The 23,459-nt window shown below is 40.8% G+C and overlaps 1 protein-coding gene across 3 annotated transcripts in view; it reads left to right on the top strand.

The window, feature by feature from the left end:
- Positions 1–16,787, top strand: part of mark1 (MAP/microtubule affinity-regulating kinase 1) — a 45,325-nt gene extending 28,538 nt beyond the window's left edge. For all 3 annotated transcript variants that reach the window (XM_072383553.1, XM_072383552.1, XM_072383551.1), the window contains 9 exons: positions 2,950–3,069; positions 3,425–3,524; positions 5,572–5,684; positions 5,921–6,065; positions 6,231–6,364; positions 12,178–12,263; positions 12,369–12,518; positions 12,605–12,844; positions 13,852–16,787. In XM_072383553.1, coding sequence (XP_072239654.1) covers positions 2,950–3,069; positions 3,425–3,524; positions 5,572–5,684; positions 5,921–6,065; positions 6,231–6,364; positions 12,178–12,263; positions 12,369–12,518; positions 12,605–12,844; positions 13,852–14,203 — 1,440 coding nt within the window. In that variant the 3' untranslated portion in view covers positions 14,204–16,787. The remainder of the gene's footprint in view (positions 1–2,949; positions 3,070–3,424; positions 3,525–5,571; positions 5,685–5,920; positions 6,066–6,230; positions 6,365–12,177; positions 12,264–12,368; positions 12,519–12,604; positions 12,845–13,851) is intronic.
- The last annotated feature ends 6,672 nt before the right edge of the window (positions 16,788–23,459 follow it).

Below are 23,459 nucleotides of genomic sequence, written 5' to 3'. Positions count from 1 at the left end.
TTTGGTGAAAGTTGGCATCCTTCGGAAGATATTTAGATCACTCGAGATCTGCGTATATCCATATAACAGGAGAGAGCAGGGCATAGATAGACAATACAGCCTCTAAATAAGGTATTGTCTTTATTTCACCAATACTTGAAGACGAATGAATGAATGAACACGTACTATTGCTCTGTTAGCACATAGCTACTGTTTTGTGGCTACTTGCAGCTATTGGAGAGCTAACGGAGGGAATTATACTCACACCTATACTGGGACGACTTCATTGACACGCATGGCTGCAGCACAGCTCATTCACTCCGGTAAGAACGTCCATCGTAAGATGTCGTAAGTCGTCGTTCATGTTGTCAAAATCTGATAAATATCCTGCCATGTTGCACAAAACTAGCAGTAGCAAACTCCGTGTGAAGTTATCCGACTGTCGAGCAATGAGTAAATAAGCTGTGCTCCAGCTGGCTCCAGTTAGCTCTGCTATAGCCTCAAGTAGCCACATAACAGCACCTATGAGCTAACAGAGCTATAGTAGACGTTTGTTCATTCTTTTGGGTTAAAGTATTAGTGAAATAAAGACACATAATGCCTTATTTAGATATTTAGAGGCTGTATTTTCTATGCCCTGCTCTTTCCCGTTACATGGATATACACGGATCGTGAGTGATCTGAATATCTTCCAAAGGACGCCGACTTTCACCAAACTGTTCTCATGAGTAGATAAACGTATTTCAAGCCAGAAATAAGATCTAGGTTTAAAAATACCGGAATTCCCCTTTAAACTCACAGACCAGGCAAGGAGGACATTAATCAGCAACAAAGAGACCAAAAGTAACCCTGAAGGAGCTGGAGATCTCTCCAAAAAGGAAAATCTGTCATTTTTAGCAGTGTCAGCAGTGGAATTGCAGGATCTGCTAAAGCGATGAAAGCAATTACAAGTGCTGTTAATTCCGTGTCACCTGTAGTTCATAATGTCACCGAAATGAAGAAGAAATGGTTTGATTATGAAAATGGCTTTAAAAAAAACGTCTCGCCATGGCCAATTAGTTGTTGTCTCATCATGATGGCACTTTGATTGGGTGGTCCATGAAGGGGATCTTTTGGCACCACACCTTCTGGTCTGCCTGGGCTGTTTCAGGTAGTAGGAGACCTTCGTTCATGGCAATATTGTGCAAAACGCGGCATACCAGAATAATCTGGCATGCCTTCTCTGGGCTATAGACCAGTTTGCCTCCCACTGTATCAAGACACACCCACCTGGCCTTCAGCTCAGTGTGCTCCACAACGGCAAGGGTGCTTTGAATGATGCCTATGTAGGCAGTCTATTGCTCTGGTTATGTTTGGCAGTCCAGCCATGGCATGAAAGTCCCTCTTAATTTGTACTTGTTCGACAGCGGTGGATGAGAATTTGATGTACCATGGGTGATAAACTGATGAGAGCTTTGATGACCAAGGGGAGCGCACAACTCACAGAGGACTGGTGCACACCCAGTCTGTCCCCAATCTCCCTCTGAAAAGTTGCTGTGGCCAAAAATCCATGGGTGGTGAGGACCTGAACATGTGGGGGAATTGGGTTTGATCGGCGTGTTTCAATTACACTTCCCATTGACCTTGTTATATACAGAGCCAAATTAACCTTCAATTAGTTCATAATTTAAGTCAAACAGAATGTCAGAATAATTATGAGTTATAATTTTATGATTACTTCAGAGTAATTAAATATACAATCAATTAGTCAAGCAAACTGGATTCAAATGACAGCATACTATTTTACGTGACTCCAACGACAGGTCTGGATCTCGTAAATTCTGTTCTAACCTGACAGAAAACTTAAAATACGAAAACATTGGTGAATGTGCAAATTCTCTTAAATAACTTGTACGTACGACTTAAGAACAAATCTGTTCGTACGAACGGTTCTTGCATGAGGCCCAATGATCCTAAGCATACCGCTAAAGCAGCACTCGAGTAGTGTAAGGGGAAATGTTTAAATGTGTTGGAGTGGCCCTGTCAAAGATCATACTTCAGTCTAATTGAGGATCTGTGTTATGTTAGATTGCTGTACACCAGCAGAACCCATCCAACTTGAAAGTGCTGGAACAGTTTTACTTTGAAGAATGGGCAAAAATTCCATAAGCTAGTTGCAGCAAGCTCATAGAGACATAGGGTATGAAAAAGATGGCACTACAAAGAATTGACTTTGGGGTGTGAATAGATATGCACACACTCTTGTTTTATCTTTTGTATTTAGAATAATTTTTTTAGAGAAATTTTTTGTAAATTTTTTTACATAAAATCCATTTTAAAAATTCATTTATTATCCATTTTGTAATGCAAAACAGTCTAGTGTGGTGAATAGTTGCAAACTGTTTCTCCAGTTTCTTTTTAATTCAATTCAATTCAGTTTTAGTCATATAGCACCAAATCACAACAAATGCCATCTCAAGGCACTTCAGTCATACAGTTTTCGTAGCGCTTAGTTTTCCAGCCCGTTGATGTTCCCTTGCCTACTTTTTTGAGACATTTTGCTGATGTTAAATTCAAGATGAGACAATATTTTTCATGAAATAATAAAATGTCTCACTTCTGATAAATTGTTATTACTTTATGAGATATGCAAATCATTGCATTCTGTTTTGATTTACATTTTATACAACATCCTAACTTCTTGGAAACTTTTGAGATTGCTCTGGGGTTCCAAAAAAAGTTTGCATGAACTTTTTCATTACTAAATTAAATGAGATGGCTGTTGTTGTGTTGCACAGGGTATCAATGGCATTCAAAACTTGAACATCTGCAACGTTATTTAAAAGATTTTTGTTTACAGTACTCCAGATAGCATTTAAAATTCAAGGTTTGTGAAATAAATGACGTGTACATTTAGAAACACCAAAATTAGATCATTTTAAAAATCTTTTCACTGATGTAAGTACACTGACTCTGTTTGTGTGTGTGCAGGAACTAAGGGAGCGTGTTCTTAGAGGAAAGTACCGGATTCCCTTCTACATGTCAACTGACTGTGAAAATCTGCTAAAGAAGTTGCTGGTCCTAAATCCGGGCAAAAGAAGCAGCTTGAAGGTAAATCCAATCCAATCTGTCACAATCCAATACTCTACAAACTTCAACTCTCTACTTTTAAAAGTCCTAAATATAGCTCTTATCTTGATGTCAACCAAAAGCTGTCAATGACCTTTCCTAAATCTGCTTCATAATAAAGGCCTTTGATTAGAGTCCTGTTTGAGGATGTTCTGTGAAGCAGCCAAGTCTTGATTTTCCATCCACAGCAAATTAACTATAGAAACTAGATAAGATTGGTGATGTGCCTTAACATGAAGAAAAGATAAATGAGCAACTTAAAAATCATTGTTTCTTCCATTGTCTCTTCTAAATGATTGTTCTTGCCTGTATCACAACATTCCTCTCTGTTCCTCAGCAAATCATGAAGGATCGATGGATGAATGCTGGCTACAAGGAAGAAGATCTGAAACCATACACTGAACCTGAACAAGACTTCAGTGACCTCAAACGCATTGGTCAGATACAAAGTAGATTAATTTGGTAGAGCTGGTCACCAAAGTTAGACACACAACTGGCTACTGTTTTCAAAGTCTTTAGCATCTCATAATACAGTATTATTTACTTGATGCGAGTATCACCTTTCAATAAGCCAGGCCTAATCAGTAAAATTAACATTTTGTATTTGAAGTCAATGAAGTTAGGACTTCACACAAGTAGCAAAGGTTCATTCATGCCACCACTTTGGTGTTCTTGTAAAACCATATTTCGAAAAGTATTCACCCATCCGAATGATTAAATTCAGGTGTTCCAATTATTTCCATGGCCACAGGTGTATAAATTCAAGCACCATTCAAGGCATGCAGACTGCTTCTACAAACATTTGTGAAACAATGGGTCGCTCTCACGAGCTCAGTGGATTCCAGTGTAGTACTGTAATAGGATGCCACATGTGCAGCAACTCCAGTCGTGAAATGTCCTCGCTAAATATAACTAAATAGTCCACAGTCAACTGTCAGTGGTATTATAACAAATATGATACGAAATCGATTGGGGACGACAGCAACTGAGCCACGAAGTGGTAGGCTACGTAAAATGACTCACAGTGCGCAGAGGTCGCCAACTTTCTGCAGAGTCAATCGCTACAGACCTCCAAACTTCATGTGGCCTTTATATTAGCTCAAGAACAGTATGTAGAGGGCTTCACGGAATGTGTTTCCATGGCAGCTGCATTCAAGCCATACTTCACCAAGTGCAATGCTAAGCGTTGGATGCAGTGGTGTAAAGCACACTGCCACTGGACTCTAGTTTAGTGTAGTGATGAATCACGCTTCTCCATCTGGCAATCTTATGGACAAGTCTGGGTTTGGTGGTTGCCAGGAGAACGGTACTTATCTGACTGCATTGTGCAAGTGTAAAGTTTGGTGGAGGGGGGATTATGGTGTGGGGTTGTTTTTCAGGAGCTGGGCTTTGCCCTTTAGTTTAAATGAAAGGAACTCTGAATGCTTCAGCATACCAAGAGATGTTGCTCTAACTTTGTGGAAACAGTTTGGGGATGGACCGTTTCTGTTCCAACATGACTGTGCACCAGTGCACAAAGCAAGGTCCATAAAGACATGGATGAGACAGTTTGGTGTTGAAGAACTTGACTGGCCTGCACAGAGTCCTGACCTCAACCCGATAGAACACCTTTGGGATGAATTAGAGCGGAGACTGCGAGCCAGGCATTCTCGTCTAACATCGGTGTCTGATCTTTCAAATGCGCTTCTTGAATGGTAAAAAATTCCCATAAACACACTCCTAAACCTTGTGGAACTCTTACCCAGAAGAGTTGAAGCTGTTATAGCTAAAAAGGGTGGGCCGACGTCATATTAAATCCTATAGATTAAGAGTGGGATGTCACTTAAATTCATATGCGTGTAAAGGCAGATGTGCGAATACTTTTGACAATATAGTGTAAATGCACTTTGACTTTTTGGTTCTGCTAAGATCAGGTCAATATTTATATTTTTCCAAAAGTAATGATGCTCCAACCAGCCTCAGTGGGATTTTGATTTACTGCAAATTAGCAAATACTTGCATCCTAACATAATTAGATAATGAACATTACTACTGCTTAACATCAATGTCTGGCATCTTGTTGGCATGCTAATGTTAGTATTTATGATTCAAGTACATCCTAAACTACTAAAACAGCTATTTCCTTTACATAATGTTAATGTTGTATACTATAAAAGCTGGACAAAGACACTGTGAAGTCACCCACTGGTTTGAGTAATATTGCTTTTGGTCCTTGAGTTAACATCATTGTCTTGGTTTTTGGAAACCAAACATGACAAATGAGGTTTGGATTTTTCATTGTTATTTTTATCAATTTGGCTCTTTTGGGCAATTTGGGTCTCATAAGCCAAAATGTGGCAAAGGCTTTATCCCTTTTTGTGTCTAACTAATTCTTTTTTTTTTGGTGTCTTTTGGTAGATGACACTGTTATGCTCACTGCTTTAGACTATAATTTATTACCCTTCAATCAAAGCTGGGTGTTCTGTGTATTTTCTGACTAATCAGAGCTGATGGAAACGATGGGCTTTTCTCAGGAGGAAGTAAGGAAGGCACTGGACGGCCAGAAATACAACGAAGCGACTGCAATTTATCTGCTGCTGGGGAGAAAATCTGCAGAGGTTTAGAATATTCCCTTGTTTTTTTTATTCTAAGAATCTGGCTTTTGAGTATCATCTGTATATGTTCATTACAAACATAATTCAGAACCAGTTTAGCCAAGATTAGCTGAAAGTTTGAGAAAAAAAACCATAAATTTCCATTTAAGGGCTATCTGATTACCCCAAAATGTTACCTTCTTCACAGTCTGTAAATAAGCCAAACTTCTACTCAGAATCCTTTGTTGTCTCTCCACTAGTTTGAAGTCTCCTCTGAGTCTTTCTCCAGCTGTAACCTGGTTCAGAGATCCCGACCCATTAGCAACCTTGAAGGTTCCAGTCAGTCCCCTGCAAACACTCGCAACGTGACCACCACACAGAGGCAGCGGCGTTTTAGTGATCATGGTAAGTTTGTGTCTAATCACACTGATATTTATATTTTAATCTCTCTCACTCTATGTGACATATATTGATTATATGTATTGGTAAACCTATAATACTACAATTCCTGTGAGAGTATTCAGATTATTATCAACACATCTCAGAGCACATCTGTGTTTTGTGTCTTAGTGGCGCCCTCTATCCCCCCACCTGTCTCCAACACCAAGCGATGTCATGCCAACAGTGTGGAGAGTGAAAAGAAGGAGGAGCCATCCTCACCCATGGGACCTCCAGACTGCAGGAAGTCTGCCACAGCTTCAGGGGTAAAATTATTCCGATTTTTCTCTGATGTTCTACTTCAAATTGCAGGTTTTAACCAAGGTTAAAATTCAACGACAGATATTGCTGTTGTTAAATCAGACAGTGATTGCACAGATCATGAGCACCCTTGAGAAAAACATAAATACAAGTACCTGCCAAACTCTGTTGATGGGGTTTTTCGTTCCTACTAACGAAGTCCCACCTTAAACAGAAAGAACCACACAAGAGATCAATATAAAGTTCAGCTTTTGCAAAAGGGGAGAACCGTCGCTGCTTCAGCCACAGGTGTATGTGTCTAAGCAACCTACAACAATCTCCGACTCCCTCATTACAGCAGCCTGGTTTTATTCAGAGATAAGAAAGGGGGAAGAGCTTTACAAAAACAAAGGGTTTCATAGAAAAGTCAGAACGTCGGTCGTTTATGTATGCATCTCCAAATGGAGGCAAATCTGCCAATTAGAGTGTGAGACCTTGACGACAATCATACAAAGAGATACATCAATAAACTAGTGTGAATCAGCCATTGTTGGTTTGTAGTGTGAACTCGGGTGAACTCGGTTGACCTCTGGAAGACTCCGTCCTGAAGCATCTCTCTTTGTTCACAAGCACCCTTATTTCCTCGCCACATGACTGGAACTAATGCAGTATATGTCATATAGGATATATATATGGTATAGCGTGGGAAATGCAATTAAAGCATAGCAACACAATTAAAGGCACAGTAAGGTAATTGTAACACAGGGTATATCATGAGATAAATGTTAAAAACCCTAACACCTGTCATTTAATTTAAATTCCGTTTTGTTTATGGAGTCACAACAAATGTCATCTCAACGTACTTTAAAGATACAGAGGGTCCTTGGTTCGAATCCTGGGGTCTCATGTACAAAGGGTACGTACGCACAAAAAAATGGCGTACACACTTTTTCACGTCAACGATCAGATGTATCACGAGCGAAATGACCGTGGAAATGTGCGGTGCCTCACGCAAATTGCAGGGCTGTCGTACGCACTTTTCTACCACTGTTGTTTCTTTGGCGACACTTAGAGGTGATGTTGGGAAACTGTTATAATAAATAAATGTGAACACAATTTGTCCTCAGACTGAGTGATGTGCACATCTGAGACACATGAACAATTAATACACTTGTCTACAATTACACAAGTGGATATAAAAGCATGCGCAAAGTGTTGCAGTGCATACCTTTAAAAACAATGGCAGCTTTAGCGGTATTAGAAGAAGTGCAATTAGAAAATAGCGTGTTTTAAGAGACTGAGAGGATTTGCTGGCACATGATGACAACTGGCTCATCAGCCGTTTTTAGGGCAATCCTCCTGGAACTGTGCGCAGAGCTGCGGCCGGCGTTGGAGCGCAACACAGCGAGGAGCCATGCGCTGCTTGTGCCACAGGTGATGTGCACACTGGGGTTTAAGCAACCGGGGCATTCCAGAGGGAGCTGGCCAACCGATTGGGACTGTGCCAGTCGAGCCTGAGCCGAGCCATGCCAGCTGAGTGGGAGGAATTATCTGCATCTCAGCAGGTATATCAAATTCCCACAATGCAGTTGAACAGGCCAACATTGAAGCGCAATTTGAAGCGAGAGCCGGTTTTCCTAACGTAATCGGAGCTATCGACTACACACACAGTGCTATAAAAGCCCATCACATGATGAATTTGTATATCAACAGGAAACATTTTCATTCCATCAATGTACAGATTGTATGTGATGCGCAAATGCTTTGTGGGGGTGGCCTGGTTCAACGCACGATTCATACATTCAGTAACAGAATTGTTGGGAACAGACTACAAGCTGGCACTGTGCGTGATGGGTGGCTTCTTGGTGAGTAACTTTATTCGTGTAATTGTCCTAATATTATTCCCCGTGACGTGCATTGAGCGTGTGCGCCCCCAATTTCTATCCCATCTTCACAGCATCATAGTTGGTCATTAAAGTTAGTAACTTGCTGTTTTTTACTGGTTAAACAACATCTTAAGATCTTTCTAACAAGCCCCTGATCGTCTCTGTGTGCAAATGTTAATAACCCCGTACGTAAAGTGTGAAGTGTCATAATTAGCTTCACCTTTTTCCCGGCGCACTTCTGCTCTGGTTACTGTATGAACATGTTTGTTGTGAGTTACACAAATGTTTACCTTTAATCAGAGTCACCCACACTCCCACACCCAAACCCCTGACAGAGCAGTGTCACCCATAGTTTTTCACCTCTGCTTGTGTGTGCTTCTCAGACGCCTCAGCATTAAAGGCCTCGCTCCCGCTCCCGCTCTCCCACCCACTCCTCTTATGTTTGCTGTTTATATCGTAGGACAGTGTGCCAAAGAGCACATTTTTGCGGGCCTCCACTTCAGAGAGTAGCACCGCCATCTCGATTTCCGTTAAGTTATTCTTTTTCCGTCTTACTCATTCTTTTTTCTTTATTTTCTGATCGTGCAGAGAGAGGAATCGCAGGTGGAGGGCTAATTTAAATATGATTTGCATATTTAAGTAGGGGCGTGGACAGGGAGGAGTCGGGTACTCCGACATGTGCGCTCAATTCCACGTTGATTGGGATGTACAAAAGAAATGTGCTTGGATTCATGCGTGCGCACACATTGATACATCCGGATATTTTTGTACGTTGGAGGGCATTTTGGTTTGAGCGTATGACATGTTTCAGAAGAAAATCCACACAAGTCTTTGTACATGAGGCCCCTGGTGAGGCCTTTCTGTGTGGAGTTTGCATGTTCTTCCTTCTGCAGAAGCAGAAGTGAAAAAGAAGTGATCCGACATTAAGGTGGATGTGAAGCGGAGAATGGCTGCCCACCGCCAAAGTGTGGCCAAAACAGGCGGGGGGGACAGGAGAGTCCTGTTTGAGTCATGTTTGGGTATGCTGTCCCAACAGCATGACGTAAGTGTGCACCAAGTAATCTGCATCCAGTTCGATTTGGATGCACGCCATCAGGTCTGAAATGCTCCTTACAGTTCCAAAAGATATTAAAGTTATCAATGAGCTTAATCCCATGGGCGATGCATGCATTTGATAACCATGTGTTCAGGCCAAGAAGTCTGCTGAAAAGTTAAATTCCTTTACCCACAGTAGGAATGGGACCTGAAATGGAGACACAGTGTGCTCTATAGTGACACAGTCTCTCCATCAGCAGTCTGAAGTATTTCTTCAGGATCTCAGAGCCAGTCTTCCTTCTCAGATCAAAATACCCTGTGTGGACAAAGATCCTCATGCCATCTGGATGTGTAGACAGAATGGTCGGCAAGATATCTATCAGTTCCCTGACTGATGTATCAGAAAAAGTTCTATTTTCCGTCTTTGCCATTCTGACATACTGTGTTACAGAGTCCCCAATTAGATTGATATCTATTCCGTTTTGTGTGGAGGTGTCGATTACTTCTATAGTCCTCACCTTGGTTGTGGGATTTTTTAAATTCATTTTTGCATTACATTCACCATCACATATTGTATTTGAAATTAACAGATTGTATCTATTATGCAATGGTACTTCAGGTGGTGGAGTGAGTGCTGGGGGTTTAGGTTTTCTGCTGGGTTTACCTCTGCGACGGACAACATGAGACCAGGTCTTGGCTAGGGTTGATGACTTTGGTTTGGCACCAATACTGTTCCAGTAGATGTCAGTCGGACCGTCGGGTTTTGGGAGCTTCACCAGATATTCCAGTGTCATTTGGACACATCCAGGAAAGTGTTTCAGCCAGGTCTGCAGTGTGAGACTCCACATCAGCTGTTATCCTGCGTGGAAAAATCTGAGTTAGTCCTTTGGCACATGAAGGCTCCACAGCCTGCACAGGAGCTATAAAAGAATCTATAAATTCCTTATTCGCACGAATGTCTTGTTTCAATCCTCTTCTCAAGCTGTGGTATCCTCACAGAGAGTCGCTCACACTCTGTGCAGCTCACTGATAATGCAGGGTTCTGTCCGATTTTCTTTGCAAACAGGAGGGCTAATATCTTTTACAAATATACACTTAAAAGAAAAAGAATAAAATTATATCCAAGACTAGGAATGGGACCTGAAATGGAGACACAGTGTGCTCTATAGTGACACAGTCTCTCCATCAGCAGTCTGAAGTATTTCTTCAGGATCTCAGAGCCAGTCTTCCTTCTCAGAATATCAAAAGACCCTGTGTGGACAAAGATCCTCATGCCATCTGGATGTCTTGTTTCAATCCTCTTCTCAAGCTGTGTTATCCTCACAGAGAGTCGCTCACACTCTGTGCAGCTCACTGATAATGCAGGGTTCTGTCCGATTTTCTTTGCAAACAGGAGGGCTAATATCTTTTACAAATATACACTTAAAAGAAAAAGAATAAAATTATATCCAAGACTATTGGTAAGAAGTAGAATGATTTAAAAGCGAATAAAGCAGTAAGCAGCAGGAGCAAGCAGAGAGGCGTCACACTGAGCAGATCCTCTTTGAAGTTTTCTCTCATAAAGAAAATTGAGACACTGTCTCCATAACAACTAAAATTACAAGTGGCAGATGCAATGAGGAGACCTAAAACAATGCTATGAGAGGAACATGGAACAAGACGCCATCATGTGCTTTTATAGCAATGTGTGTGCAGTCGATAGCTCCGATTACATGACGAAAACAGGCTCTTGCTTCCAATTGCGTATTAATGTTGTCCTGTTCAACTGAATTGTATGGGAATTTGATATACCTAGCTGAGATGCAGATAATTCAGTCCCACACAGCTGGTATAGCTCGGCTCAGGGTCGACTGGCACAGTCACAATTGGTTGGCCAGCTCCCTCTGGAATGCCCCGGTTGGAACCCCAGTGTGCACATCAAATGTGGGCACAAGCAACGCATGGCTCCTCACTGTTGCACTCCCGGAGGATTGCCCTCAAAGTGGCTGATGAGCCAGTTGTCATCATGTGCCAGCAAATCCTCTCTATCTCTGAACACACGCTCTCTTCCAATTGCAACATTTGCAATGTTTTCCAATGTTTTCCAATACCACTAAAGGAGCCATTGTTTTTAATGGTATGCATTGCACCACTTTGTGCATGCTTTTATATCTACTCATGTAATTGCAGACACAGGGATGTGTTAATTGTTCATCAGTGTTAATTGTTCATGTCTCAAATGTGCACATCACAGTCTGAGAACTAATTGTGCTCACATTTATTTATTATAACAGTTTCCCAACATCACCTCTAAGTGTCGCCAAAGAATCAACAACTGTAGAAAAGTGTGTAACTTGAGATGAAAATTTTTTTGCGTACGCACCCTTTGTACATGAGGCCCCTGGTGTCCAGGCTGTACCCTGCATCTCGCCCAATGACAGCTGAGATAGGCTGTTGCTCCTCCCTGCAACCCTAAAAATTGATTTAGTGGGTATACACAATGGATGGGTGGACGAGTCCACATCCTATGGAACCAATTTTTTAAAAAGTCGCTTAACCAGGGAAAGCAACAGATTAAACAGTGTGTCTGCTTCCTGAACCCAAACTGGCAGCTGGTTCCATAGAGAGGGGCCTGATAAGTGAAGGCTCTGCTCCCCATTATACTTTTAGAAAATCTAGGAACCTCCAGTACACCTGCTGTTTGAGAGCAAAGTAATCTGTTAAGAAAATACCAAACTTTGAGATCTTTAACCTATGACAGACCTTGGTCATTAAGAGCTTTATATGTGAGGAGAATAATTCTAAAGTCTGAAGAAAAGCCAAAATTGGAGAAATTTGATCTCTCCTGCTAGTTATCATCATAATTCTGGCTGCAGCATTTTGGATCTGTCAGTTTTATGTCATGTTGGATCATACTGAGCTGTCTGTCTGTGTTACAGAACATGACTCGGAGAAACACGTATGTTTATGAGAGGAACAACACTGAACGCCACTCAGGTGGTATTCCCAACGGGAAGGACTACAGGTGAGATGCATTCTAAAAGTTTTTTTAATTTTTTTAATACTTTCATTCTTTAATGCTGCATTTCTCCAAATAAATAAATGGCTGATCTGTTTGTCTGTGTTTCAGTTTGCCTGAAGTACCATCTGCATCCCCCTCTCCATCGCTACGGGCACCTGTCTCCTCCACACGCCCCCGTCATGTTAAGTCCATGTCAGCTTCGGGACATCCCATGAAGTCCTGCCTGCCTCCCATTGATGACAATGCAGAGTATCAGAGGTGAACAGTCTGTTTTTTATTCAAATTACAACCAACCAGTTATTTTATGCAAATGTTGTTACAACATGCTGTCCTCCCACCCCAAGTTCCCATCATCAGAACCCATCATCACCTTCAGCCTTTAGTGTCACCAGTACTGCTAGCACTACCACACCAGAACGGGCTCGCTTTCCCCGGGGCTCCTCCAGCCGCTCTACCTTCCACGGCGGTCAAATTAGAGATTGTCGACCTGCCACTTACAACGGGCCGCCTGCCTCTCCCAGTCTATCCCATCATGGCAACTCCACCTCCCTCATTGGCAAGATCACCTCCAAGTTTGTACGCAGGTCAGAAGCAGCTGTGAAACGTGTCTTCCAGACTTAATACAACTCAATTTGTAGATAGGGCAAGTCTTAACATCTTCCCTTTAATGTCAGCTGTTTACTATGAAATCTAGTAACCTTAAATTTCTGAGGTGTTTTAATTTCCAAGGATTTCATGATGGTTTTATGTTTGTGTCACACCAAATAATGAGAGACTGAGGGACAATAATGACTCAACTCTTTCAACATAAATATTGTGCTCTGCTTCCAGCATTATAAAGTCTGAGATTGCATGGCAATACAGAAGACAGCGAGACAGCTTAAATCCACTGAAAAACTTCTTGTTCTTCAATATTTAAGAAACGACCAACCTGCCAAGTACTGTAGCCAACAGTGAGCTTGTGTAGAGGAGAACTGGAGCTGTTTCAAAGCAAAGAATTTTCACACCTTTTGCCTTTGAAACAGTACATTCATTTTTTGATTTCCCAAGGGTGAAACCTACTGGGAACAAAAATAACCTCATTGAACATAACTAAAAGCTGATGGTGTCAGTTTTGATTTTAAAGACATATTAGTAAAAGGGAATTAGTTTCTCCTCTTCTGCTTTGTTCATGGTTTTGACATGATGCTGATGTGCCTTAGTATGTATGGTGTCTCTGCACTGAGTTCCCCTGAAGAACAGACAAAAAAAAACAATGGTGTTTGGATGTGAAAAAAAATAATTGAGTAATAGTTTATTAATTTCATGAATACAAAAAAGGAAATTTTAGATATTCAAAAGAAACAACTCTTCCAGATTAAATGTATCACTTAGTCCAGTTAAGTTTTCACCACAACTACTTGTCAGATATTTACAACCTGGATAAATCATATAAAACTAACTGAATGGACAGACAACATTGCAGGTCAATAATAAAAGATTTTTGTACAATGTAGATAAAGATGCAATGCAATAAAGATGACTCCATGTTCAGAGCTACAGCCTGGGGTTTCAGTTGTCTGTATAACAAATGATTGTCTCTCTCCTCTAGGAGTTTCTCAGGGGAGCCCAAAGAGGAGGGCAGAGAGTCAAAACCGCGGTCCCTGCGCTTCACCTGGAGCATGAAGACCACATCATCCATGGAGCCGGGGGAAATGATGAAGGAGATACGAAGGGTTATGGATGCCAATAATTGTGACTATGAGCAGCGTGAGCGCTACATGCTGTTCTGTGTGCATGGTGACGCCCGCCAGGACAGTTTGGTCCAATGGGAGATGGAGGTGTGCAAACTGCCCCGGCTCTCACTAAACGGTGTGCGCTTTAAAAGGATCTCTGGCACATCCATAGCCTTCAAAAACATTGCCTCCAAAGTGGCCAATGAGCTTAGGCTCAGTTCATGTTAATCTGAATCCAGAATGTTTCAAAGGTGGAAGGTCTTTAGTTGGAATGTTTTTTCACCCTGTTTCTCATGATTGTAAATTAGGGGTTTTTGTTATTTTGAAACCACTCCTAACAGATCAAAGCAAAAGGGTTTCTTTGGGTCTCCCCCCTTTTACCGGTCATCACGAGTATGCTACAGAAATAAAGAAGACCAAATTAAATTTGTATTATCTCTTTATTTGACTGCTGTGGTGGTGATGATAATGGTGACTTAAACTCTAAAGTGATCATTGCATATGCTGTCTCTGACATTGTACAAAAAACTTCCATTTGCAAAGAAACGTGTAACACACAATAGCTTCTGGGATGCGACAGCACGACTACGGTTGATAACGTTGCAAATGTAAGGACAGATTAGGTTGTGCATGTAAATGATGGACTGTGATATAAAACGATACCTCTCAAAAAGATAATTGTCTGGAAATGCTATAACATCTATGCGCGGTCTGATAACCATCTCCCAACGAATATTTAATTCTGTTATGTCTCTGTAATGTTGCACCTTCATCCATGGGATCGTTGTCAAAAGAACATGCCATGTTCGTGAAAAAAGTCACCTCCTACTGTGCCTAATGAACTTCTAGAACTAGAAGAACTAGACTACGCCAAAACTCGCCTGCTGACTGAATGAATAAATGAGGAAATCAAATGGTGTGTGTGGCTGAAAGAGGGCGAAGACAGAGAGAAACTCAAGGTTTACTGAGAAAAACCTGGTCACGACCAGGTTAGGTTCATAGAGTCTGTTACTACGGTAACTGAACGAGAGCTTAAGTTACCTCTCTTTCTGAAACAGGCAAGAGTTACCCCTCTTTCTCTGGTTTAAGTTACCTCCCTTTGTGAAACGCAAAACTCAGAGTTACCCTTCTTTCAGGGTTAATAAACCTCTGGCTAGCTAATCAATTGTAACGTGAGGGTTCGATGTGTGATGGTTGGATCACTCTTTCTAAGAAGAAACAGCAGGATGGAGACATAACTTCTTCAAGCAGCACTTTACTCAGTTCCACACATAACATCTTTACTTCCTTGTTTGCACTTCCCACGTGACTGAACTAACCAATCAGAAGTCAGGACTTCAAATAAGGTAAACTTGAGGTGAATCAGAAAGGCAGATTTAACAGACTATCTTAACTGTCCTAAAGATGCACTTGTAGATAATAAATGTGTAACATAAATATGTAAATAGTTAGCTGATGTAAATTATAACATTGTAAATGCATTTTTAGGAAATTAACCCAAATATAAATTGTATTAACTTCTGAGCCTTACAGCTTTCAATTATAAGTTAACTTCACTTCTTAACCAATACACAATGTTGTTTTATCAGTGTAAAAGTCAAATGAATTCTAACAGGTTTCAGTGTAAGAACTCAGTTAATTTGATAACAACTACTGGATTAGTTGAGGGTTTTGAAATTATCCACACAAAACCATTGAATTAGCAGACATTAGACATCTATAAATTCTAATAATATTTAAAAATAGTGGTGTAAAACAATTAGATGAACATAACGGAAAGAAAACAAGCATGATGGCTTTCCTATAACCCTGTCATTTAGCTCCTAAGTTGCATATCGATGTCTTCCAGTGTCGTTTTACAAGACATGGCACTGTGAGAAAATAAACTTGTAAAGACTGCTGAGCATGCTATGATAACTATGATAATCTAATTGAAAATTAAAAATGGTATAATTACTCGTAGTAAATAAATGTGTAAACAACCAGTGAAAATATCTCTTGTGGTTATAACAAATCAATTGTAACTAAATTGTAATTGTATAGGAAATCTTGTGCACATGATCTACATTAAAGGTTTATGATATCACCATAACCATTGCTGGCCAACCACAGTAGCCTAATGTCTGCTGCACTACCTTTTTTACTGATTGTTTGTTTTGGGGGGGGGATTAAATACAGTAGATATCTTTTTTGTTCACCTTTTTTTTTGTGTAAACATATTTAAAGATTTATTAAGATGTGTTGAGACTGGATCCACAGTGGAACTGTAATGGAAACTGTATAAATTTGATGACTTTTTTTGAAAGACAAATCCAGCAGAAATTAATTTTCTTTTGAACTTGATGCAGAAATTGCCCTTTAATCCTATTATTGCTGTTTTCTTTAGCATTCAGTTGTACAGTACCTAATGATATTAGTTACCGTATTTATATATATATTTTTTTTTTTGTATTGAATTCTCTCTTACTAATCTTTGGCTGTCCATCAGTAGTGCAAATAGTAGGTCTGCTGGCCTCTACGGGGGTCCTGAGGGTTCAATGTACAATGGTTCTCTGGAATTACTGAAACTCAAAAATGACTTGTACTGTATGTTGTAGCACTGAAAACAAGGAAATGAACAAGCTAATGTAACATCCTTTGTTTGATGAGAGCGTTTACTCAGTGCAGTGTCGACGGTTGTATTGTTGTGTGGAAAACATTGTAAATCTGAGTCTTCTCCTTGTAAGTAGCTTTCCATTCAGTTTTTAGTTTTATGTGTCCTACTGATTGTCAGACTTATCACTGGAAAGTAGCTTAAGTGTGGGCATTCTAATAAAAGCCACTGTGGTCACAGCTCTTAAATTTCCATAGTGGGATTAAATGTTTTATATTTTATTTGTACACAAAGCAGTAATTTGACCTGTTCAGCTTTCAGTGTCACTATCTCCTCTGTGCTTTAATCATCTTGGTGTGGCTAAAAGCAGCTGGTCAACTGACTTCAGTGATATCTTGGGAGTGTGTACAGTTAAAGGGTCAGCAAGGTTGGAAGGGACTTACTCATTTAATAATTTAAAAATAGATAATAAAATTCTAAAATCAACTGGGGCCCAGTGCAAAGAATTCAAATCAAGCGCAATGTAGTCTCATGTGTGCCTGTTAAGAGTCGAGCTGCAGGTTTTGGACAAGTTGTAGATGAGAAAACAGGGACTGGTTGACACCCAAAGAAAGGCTAACATAAATCAAATGCTTGACATTTGCACAAGCACTCAGCTGGAAGAAGCTGGTTCTGACAACATCCAACAACTTCTGTTTTTTTTGGGGCTTTTCAATGCCTTTATTGATAGTACAGTGGAGAGAGACAGGAAACAGGGCAGAGAGAGAATGGGAATGACACGCTGCAAATGGCCCTCCAGTTTGGGACTCAAACAGGGGCCAACTGCATCGAGGACTAGCCTCTGTATATGGGACGTCTGCTTAACCCACTAAGCCACCGACCACCCCCTCCAACAACTTCTGTTTAATAAGAAACAGTAAACCAATAAACTAATCAAGAGCAGATCCTTTAATGCCCACATGATAGTCCAATCGAGAAACTGGGACACCATGATCCACCATGTCAAATATAGCACTCATGTCTAAAAGCACTAAAACAACAAAAAAGGTCTGTTACTGAGGTCATTAAAAACTTTTAGATTACTGACATAGTTCTATGATTTGCTTTAAAACCAGACTGAAATACTTCACCATTTGTGGCACCATTTGTGTCAAAGAAGATTTGGAACTAGTGTAGAACAACTCTAAACGCTTTGAAAGAAAAGGCAATTTAGAAATTGGTATTAGGATCCAGGTTTGTTTTTTAATGGATGACTTAATTGTGGCTTTTGCTGCACTATGGAAACACACCAAACTTGAGTCACTAAAACTTAGAAATATACAATCCAGAGCAAAACACAATTCACTCAGAGCAATATTTCTGTGCTGTCATTAAACATTTTTAGAGTAGCAAATGCCTTTTATCAGGCTGTTCTTTAAGAGATAAGACAAAAGGGAGTGCTGTCAACTCAAATACTCTATATAATGATTTTAAGTCAGATTTAATAGTACCAGTTTGAACTTAACTTAAATGTTTCTGGTGACATGAAGACCGTGAAGATATCACCATATTGAGTTTACTAACTTTAATATGTTGTAGGTTGTACTGAATTTGTGATTAAATGCTAACATAAAGTGTAACACTAAAGAATATCTTTGCTGATTTACAATGTCATGTGAGAAAAAAAAACAGGTAATAACACTCACTTGATCTACTGATAGACCAGGCAGAAACATCATATCAAATATGACTAACATCTGGGCTGATGACTCTACCTCAAAATTTGGATTTATGACTTGATAGTAATTATTTTCATTTAAGTGAAAGTGTGCTTCATGAAAAAGCTTTATTTTATTTGTAATATAGTACTCTTATCAGGGTCAGACAGGTAGGACTCAAGCAATGCAGAGACAGAGTCGGTGCCAGAAACATTTAATTTTTTTTTTTAAACAGAGGTCTGGTGTCAGGTTTCAAACTCAAGGCAGACGTACTGAAAAAATGCTGGAACCCTGACAAACAGACAAGACAATCTGCTAGTGAAGGGATGGGGTAGACAGCTTAAATGGGAGGGAAGAAAAACAATACAACACAACACAGGTGAAGGCAATAAGCCAGGGAGGAAATGACACAGAGGGAAATCTAAACAGGACATGGGGATAACAAGCATTTCAAAATAAGACAACCTTACAAACACTAAAAAGGTACTGGGTCCTGACAACTCTAGACTGCAGTACTGAATGACTGCTATAAAAGTTATCATCATCAGTGTGCAAGACCAGTAGTTTCTTTAGTAACCTATTGGCCATTAAGTGTTATCAAATAATCAGATTGCAAATTTTCTATACCTGCTTTATCCAGTTCAGTCTCGTAGGGGGCTGGAGCCAACCCTAGCTGCCACTGGGCGAGAGGTAGGGTACACCCTGGACAGGTAACCAGTCCATTACAGAGCCACACAGAGACAAGACAAACAACCATTCACACCTTATGGTCAAACTAGAAAAAGCTGTTACTGCGAAACAGCAGTGAGAATGCTTATGAGTTGAATTGAGTTGAGTTCAATTTTAGCAGTAAAAACTGTTGCTGATGTCTTGGTTGAATGAATTTGAAGTTGAAAAAGTTAAATGAATTGAAAGCTGATTGAAAAAAGGCCGAATTGTTTAAATGGCTGAAAACATGGCAGAAGTGTCAACAATGAAAAGCTGAAGGTTTAAAACCAACAAAAGAATTTTAACCCTTGTGTGGTGTTCGGGTCTGTGGGACCCGTTTTCATTTTTTATTAAAAGAAAAATTATACAATTAATCAATTTTTCAAACTGAGACTCACTGACTTTGGCTCATTTTCCGTGAAGAACATATATCCGTATACATATTTAAATACCACACACCATACACCCCCCCTACACATTTCTATTACATATAAGATGTCCGGGTCCACTGGACCCGGGGCTAATAGAAGTGTGGAAATTGATGTTCTGTGTACCACACACACACACACACACACACACACACACATACACTGATGCCATTTAGGGGCTGCTGCCCCTTTCGGCAGTATATAAGATCTAAACTTGCAAAGTATGGTATAAAGATCTGGGCTGCCTGTGATGCCACTTCCTCGTATGCTTGGAACTTACAAGTCTACACAGGGAAACCTGATGGAGGAGCCCCCAAGAAAAACCAAGGAATGAGAGTTGTCCTCGACATGTCTCAGGGACTCAGTGGACACAACATCACATGCAACAATTTTTTTACCTCGCACAAACTGGGACATGAGCTCCTGAAGAGGAAGCTGACCATGGTGGGAACAATAAGGAAAAAGAGGTCAGAGCTCCCACCTCAACTGCTGACTTCAAAGAAAAGGCCTGTCAAGTCTTCCAAGTTTGCATACACGGCTGACACATCCCTGGTATCCTATGTGCCAAAGAAAGGCAAGAATGTGGTACTCATGAGTACACTTGCACAGGGATGGAAGAATCTGTGACCAGGAGCATCACAAACCAGAGACCATCATGGATTATATGATGGCTTATATCTTCATTTGTAAGTTGCTTTGGATAAAAGCATCTGCTAAATACATAAACATAAACGTTATAATGCCACAAAAGGAGGGGTAGACAACATGGACAAGCTGGTGACGGCCTACAGCTGCAAACGGAGGACTCTACGCTGGCCACTGGTGATATTCTTTGACATGTTGGACGTCTTAGCGTATAATGCCTTTGTCATTTGGATGGCACTGAACCCAGAGTGGAAACGAGTGAAGCTCCAGAAAAGACGACTCTTTCTTGAGGATCTGGGAAAGGCATTAGTGAGACCACAAATCGAGAGAAGAAAACATGTCCCCAGAACCCCAGCCTCTGCAGCCATGGTGAGGAGGATTCAGGAGGAGAATGCTGGTGCCCTGTCCACCCAACCTACAGAACCACAATCTGCAGAGCCTGAAGTAAGTGTGTGATGCTGTTGCAGTACAACAAGAAGAAGCTGTGCGAAGTGTGTGTACCCAAGATGGACAGGAAAACACATTTAGGAAATATACATGCATCAAGTGCAAAAAGTATATCTGCAACACACATACAGTAAAGCTCTGCCCCTCATGTGTTGTATAGGCTAGTGGCTAAAGGCCATGTGTTCTATGGGGCTGATGTGTTGTCTTGACTGATATGTTTACTCTGTGTTCATGTGTTGTGCACCTGAATGGGTTAAATTTCAAGTTCAAAGAAATAAAAGTCAGTAGTTTTGAAAAACCTTGCTTCACTTGTAAATTTTAATGTCTTGATTTTGATTGATTTTCTTTATGTTTTAAATAATAAGTTATAAACATGACCTAACAAAGGTAAAGGGCAAATTTTAACCATATATATTGTTTATACTGCTTGTAATTGGGATAAAGTAAACATCTGTTCAGTATTTTAACATAAAAGTGTTTGATTGTGAGGCATTAAAAGCCACAAAATGCAACGGGTCCATCAGACCCACAAACACTGGCTGAGTAACAACAATATGAACATCACACAAGGGTTAAGCATAATGAAAATAAGAAGTGACTGCTGAAGAGCATTTTAAGAGAGATGAACAGTTCTCATGAAAAAGGTCATGGTTAAATGGATCACCAGAACATTGATCTTAAAGGGGAACTCCGGTATTTTTAGACCTAGACCTTCATGAAACACGTTCATCTACTCACCAAGAACAGTTTGGTGAAAGTTGGCATCCTTCGGAAGTTATTTAGATAACTTGCGATCCACATAACGGTGTGAACGGTGCAAAGACGATGCAGCCTCTAAATAAGGCATTATCTGTCTTTATTTCACCAATCCTTCAAGCCGAATGAATGAACAAACGCGTACTATAACTCTGTTAGCTCATAGGTGCTGTTATGTGGCTACTTGCGGCTATAGGAGAGCTAACAGAGGGATTTCTACTCAGGCACTCTACTGGGACCACTTCATCAACTTCATCCCACCTGTCCTGATGGAACGTTCGCCGCTGGTTACATGAGGGACTCCTGGGAGCAGTGGAAGGTCGTGTGCCTGGCGATCCTTTCCATTGAGGACATAGAGGATCCTTACATATTCGGAACCATGATAATGGGCTATCTGCTGATTGGATTAGAAATTTCGCTGGTAGATCGAAAAATTCGGAAGTCGGAGTCTGCAGTCAAGCCCCAAGCTGCCCGACATGTTTGAAGCAGTGGGCAGAGCTATTGGGGCTCAGACTTTGGTCATTGACCGCAATATGGAAAACATCTTGGAGAAGCTTGTCGCTTTGCAAAGGCGTATGGATCGTTTTGGTGACCAGAATGGACAAACTGTGTCCACTGAAATACAACTACTCGCCCTAACCCAACAATCAAAATCTAATCTGCATTCCTGCTCCTGGCACCGGCCTTGGCTAAGGCCGCTGCTGAAACAACTCACTCTGAGATCGCTGCTGCGAGACGCTCTGAGACGCTCTGAACTTTCACCCTCCCTTTCTTCGCGGACACCTGGGGCCTCATGTACAAAGGGTACGTACGCACAAAAAAGTGGCGTACACACTTTTTCACATCAACGAACAGATGTATCAAGAGCGAAATGACCGTGGAAATGTGCGGTGCCTCAAGCAAACTTCAGGGCTGTCGTATGCACTTTTCTACAGCTGTTGATTCTTTGGCGACACTGAGAGGTGATGTTGGGAAACTGTTACAATAAATAAATGTCAACACAATTTGTCCTCAGAATGAGTGATGTGCACATTTGTGACACATGGACAATTAACACTGATGAACAATTAGCACACCCATGTGTTTGCAATTACACTAGTGGATATAAAAGCATGTGCAAAGTGGTGCAGTGCATACTATTAAAAAACAATGGCTGCTTTAGTGGTATTGGAAGACATTGTAAATGTGCAATTGGAAGAAAGCGTGTTTTAAGAGACAGAGAGGATTTGCTGGCACATGATGACAACTGGCTCATCAGCCGTTTTGAGGGCAATCCTCCTGGAACTGTGCGCAGAGCTGCGGCCGGCGATGGAGTGCAACACAGCGAGGGGCCATGCGCTGTTTGTGCCACAGGTGACGTGCACACTGGGGTTTAAGCAAATGGGGCATTCCAGAGGGAGCTGGCCAACCGATTGAGACTGTGCCAGTCGACCCTGAGCCGAGCCATGTCAGCTGAGTGGGACGGAATTATATCAAATTCCCACAATGCAGTTGAACAGGCCAACATTGAAGCGCAATTTGAAGCAAGAGCCGGTTTTCCTAATGCAATGGGAGCTATCGACTGCACACACAGTGCTATAAAAGCGCCATCACATGATGAATTTGTATATCAACAGGAAACATTTTCATTCCATCAATGTACAGATCGTATGTGATGCACAAATGCTTTGTGGGGTGGCCTGTGTAGCGAACTCAAGTGTGGAATTTAATACAAACTTAAGATTTTAAATGACTGCAACATTCTTTTGTGGGGATGGTCAGTGTGGAAATACCAGATGGGGGATTTTTACATCAAAGAAGAGAAATTTACAACAACCCTTGCCCACGAAAGCATTTTGGGGGAGTTTTCTCAGCCCCTCTTTCCACAGACCTGTGCCATAAATTTAGGTAAATGCATTTATAGCTTAGTGCTAACTAAGCTGAACAAACAACGGACCCTCTCAGGAGAGTATTGGGGAAGACCAGAAAAGGACCCTTCCGACCCTATATGGTTCAAAGTAAACAATGGTGACAGTTTGCCCTGACTCTGACTCAAGCCAGAGACAGTCGCTGCATGGACCTCTCAAAAGGATCTCACCCTGAATCACTTTTTAGCTGAATCTTGAAACTGTATTAAATGTGCTTTGTATCTTTGTACAAGTTCTTTCATGTTCTCAGTGATATCACAAGCTGCATTTTAATACCTTTTTCATGATCATATATGGAACTGT

Source organism: Leuresthes tenuis, unplaced genomic scaffold (assembly GCF_036924035.1).
Source record: "Leuresthes tenuis unplaced genomic scaffold, fLeuTen1.0.hap1 SCAF_4, whole genome shotgun sequence".
Lineage (NCBI taxonomy): Eukaryota > Metazoa > Chordata > Actinopteri > Atheriniformes > Atherinopsidae > Leuresthes > Leuresthes tenuis.
The sequence above is the reverse complement of the archived record's forward strand: the minus strand, read 5'-3'. Positions and strand labels throughout refer to the sequence as shown.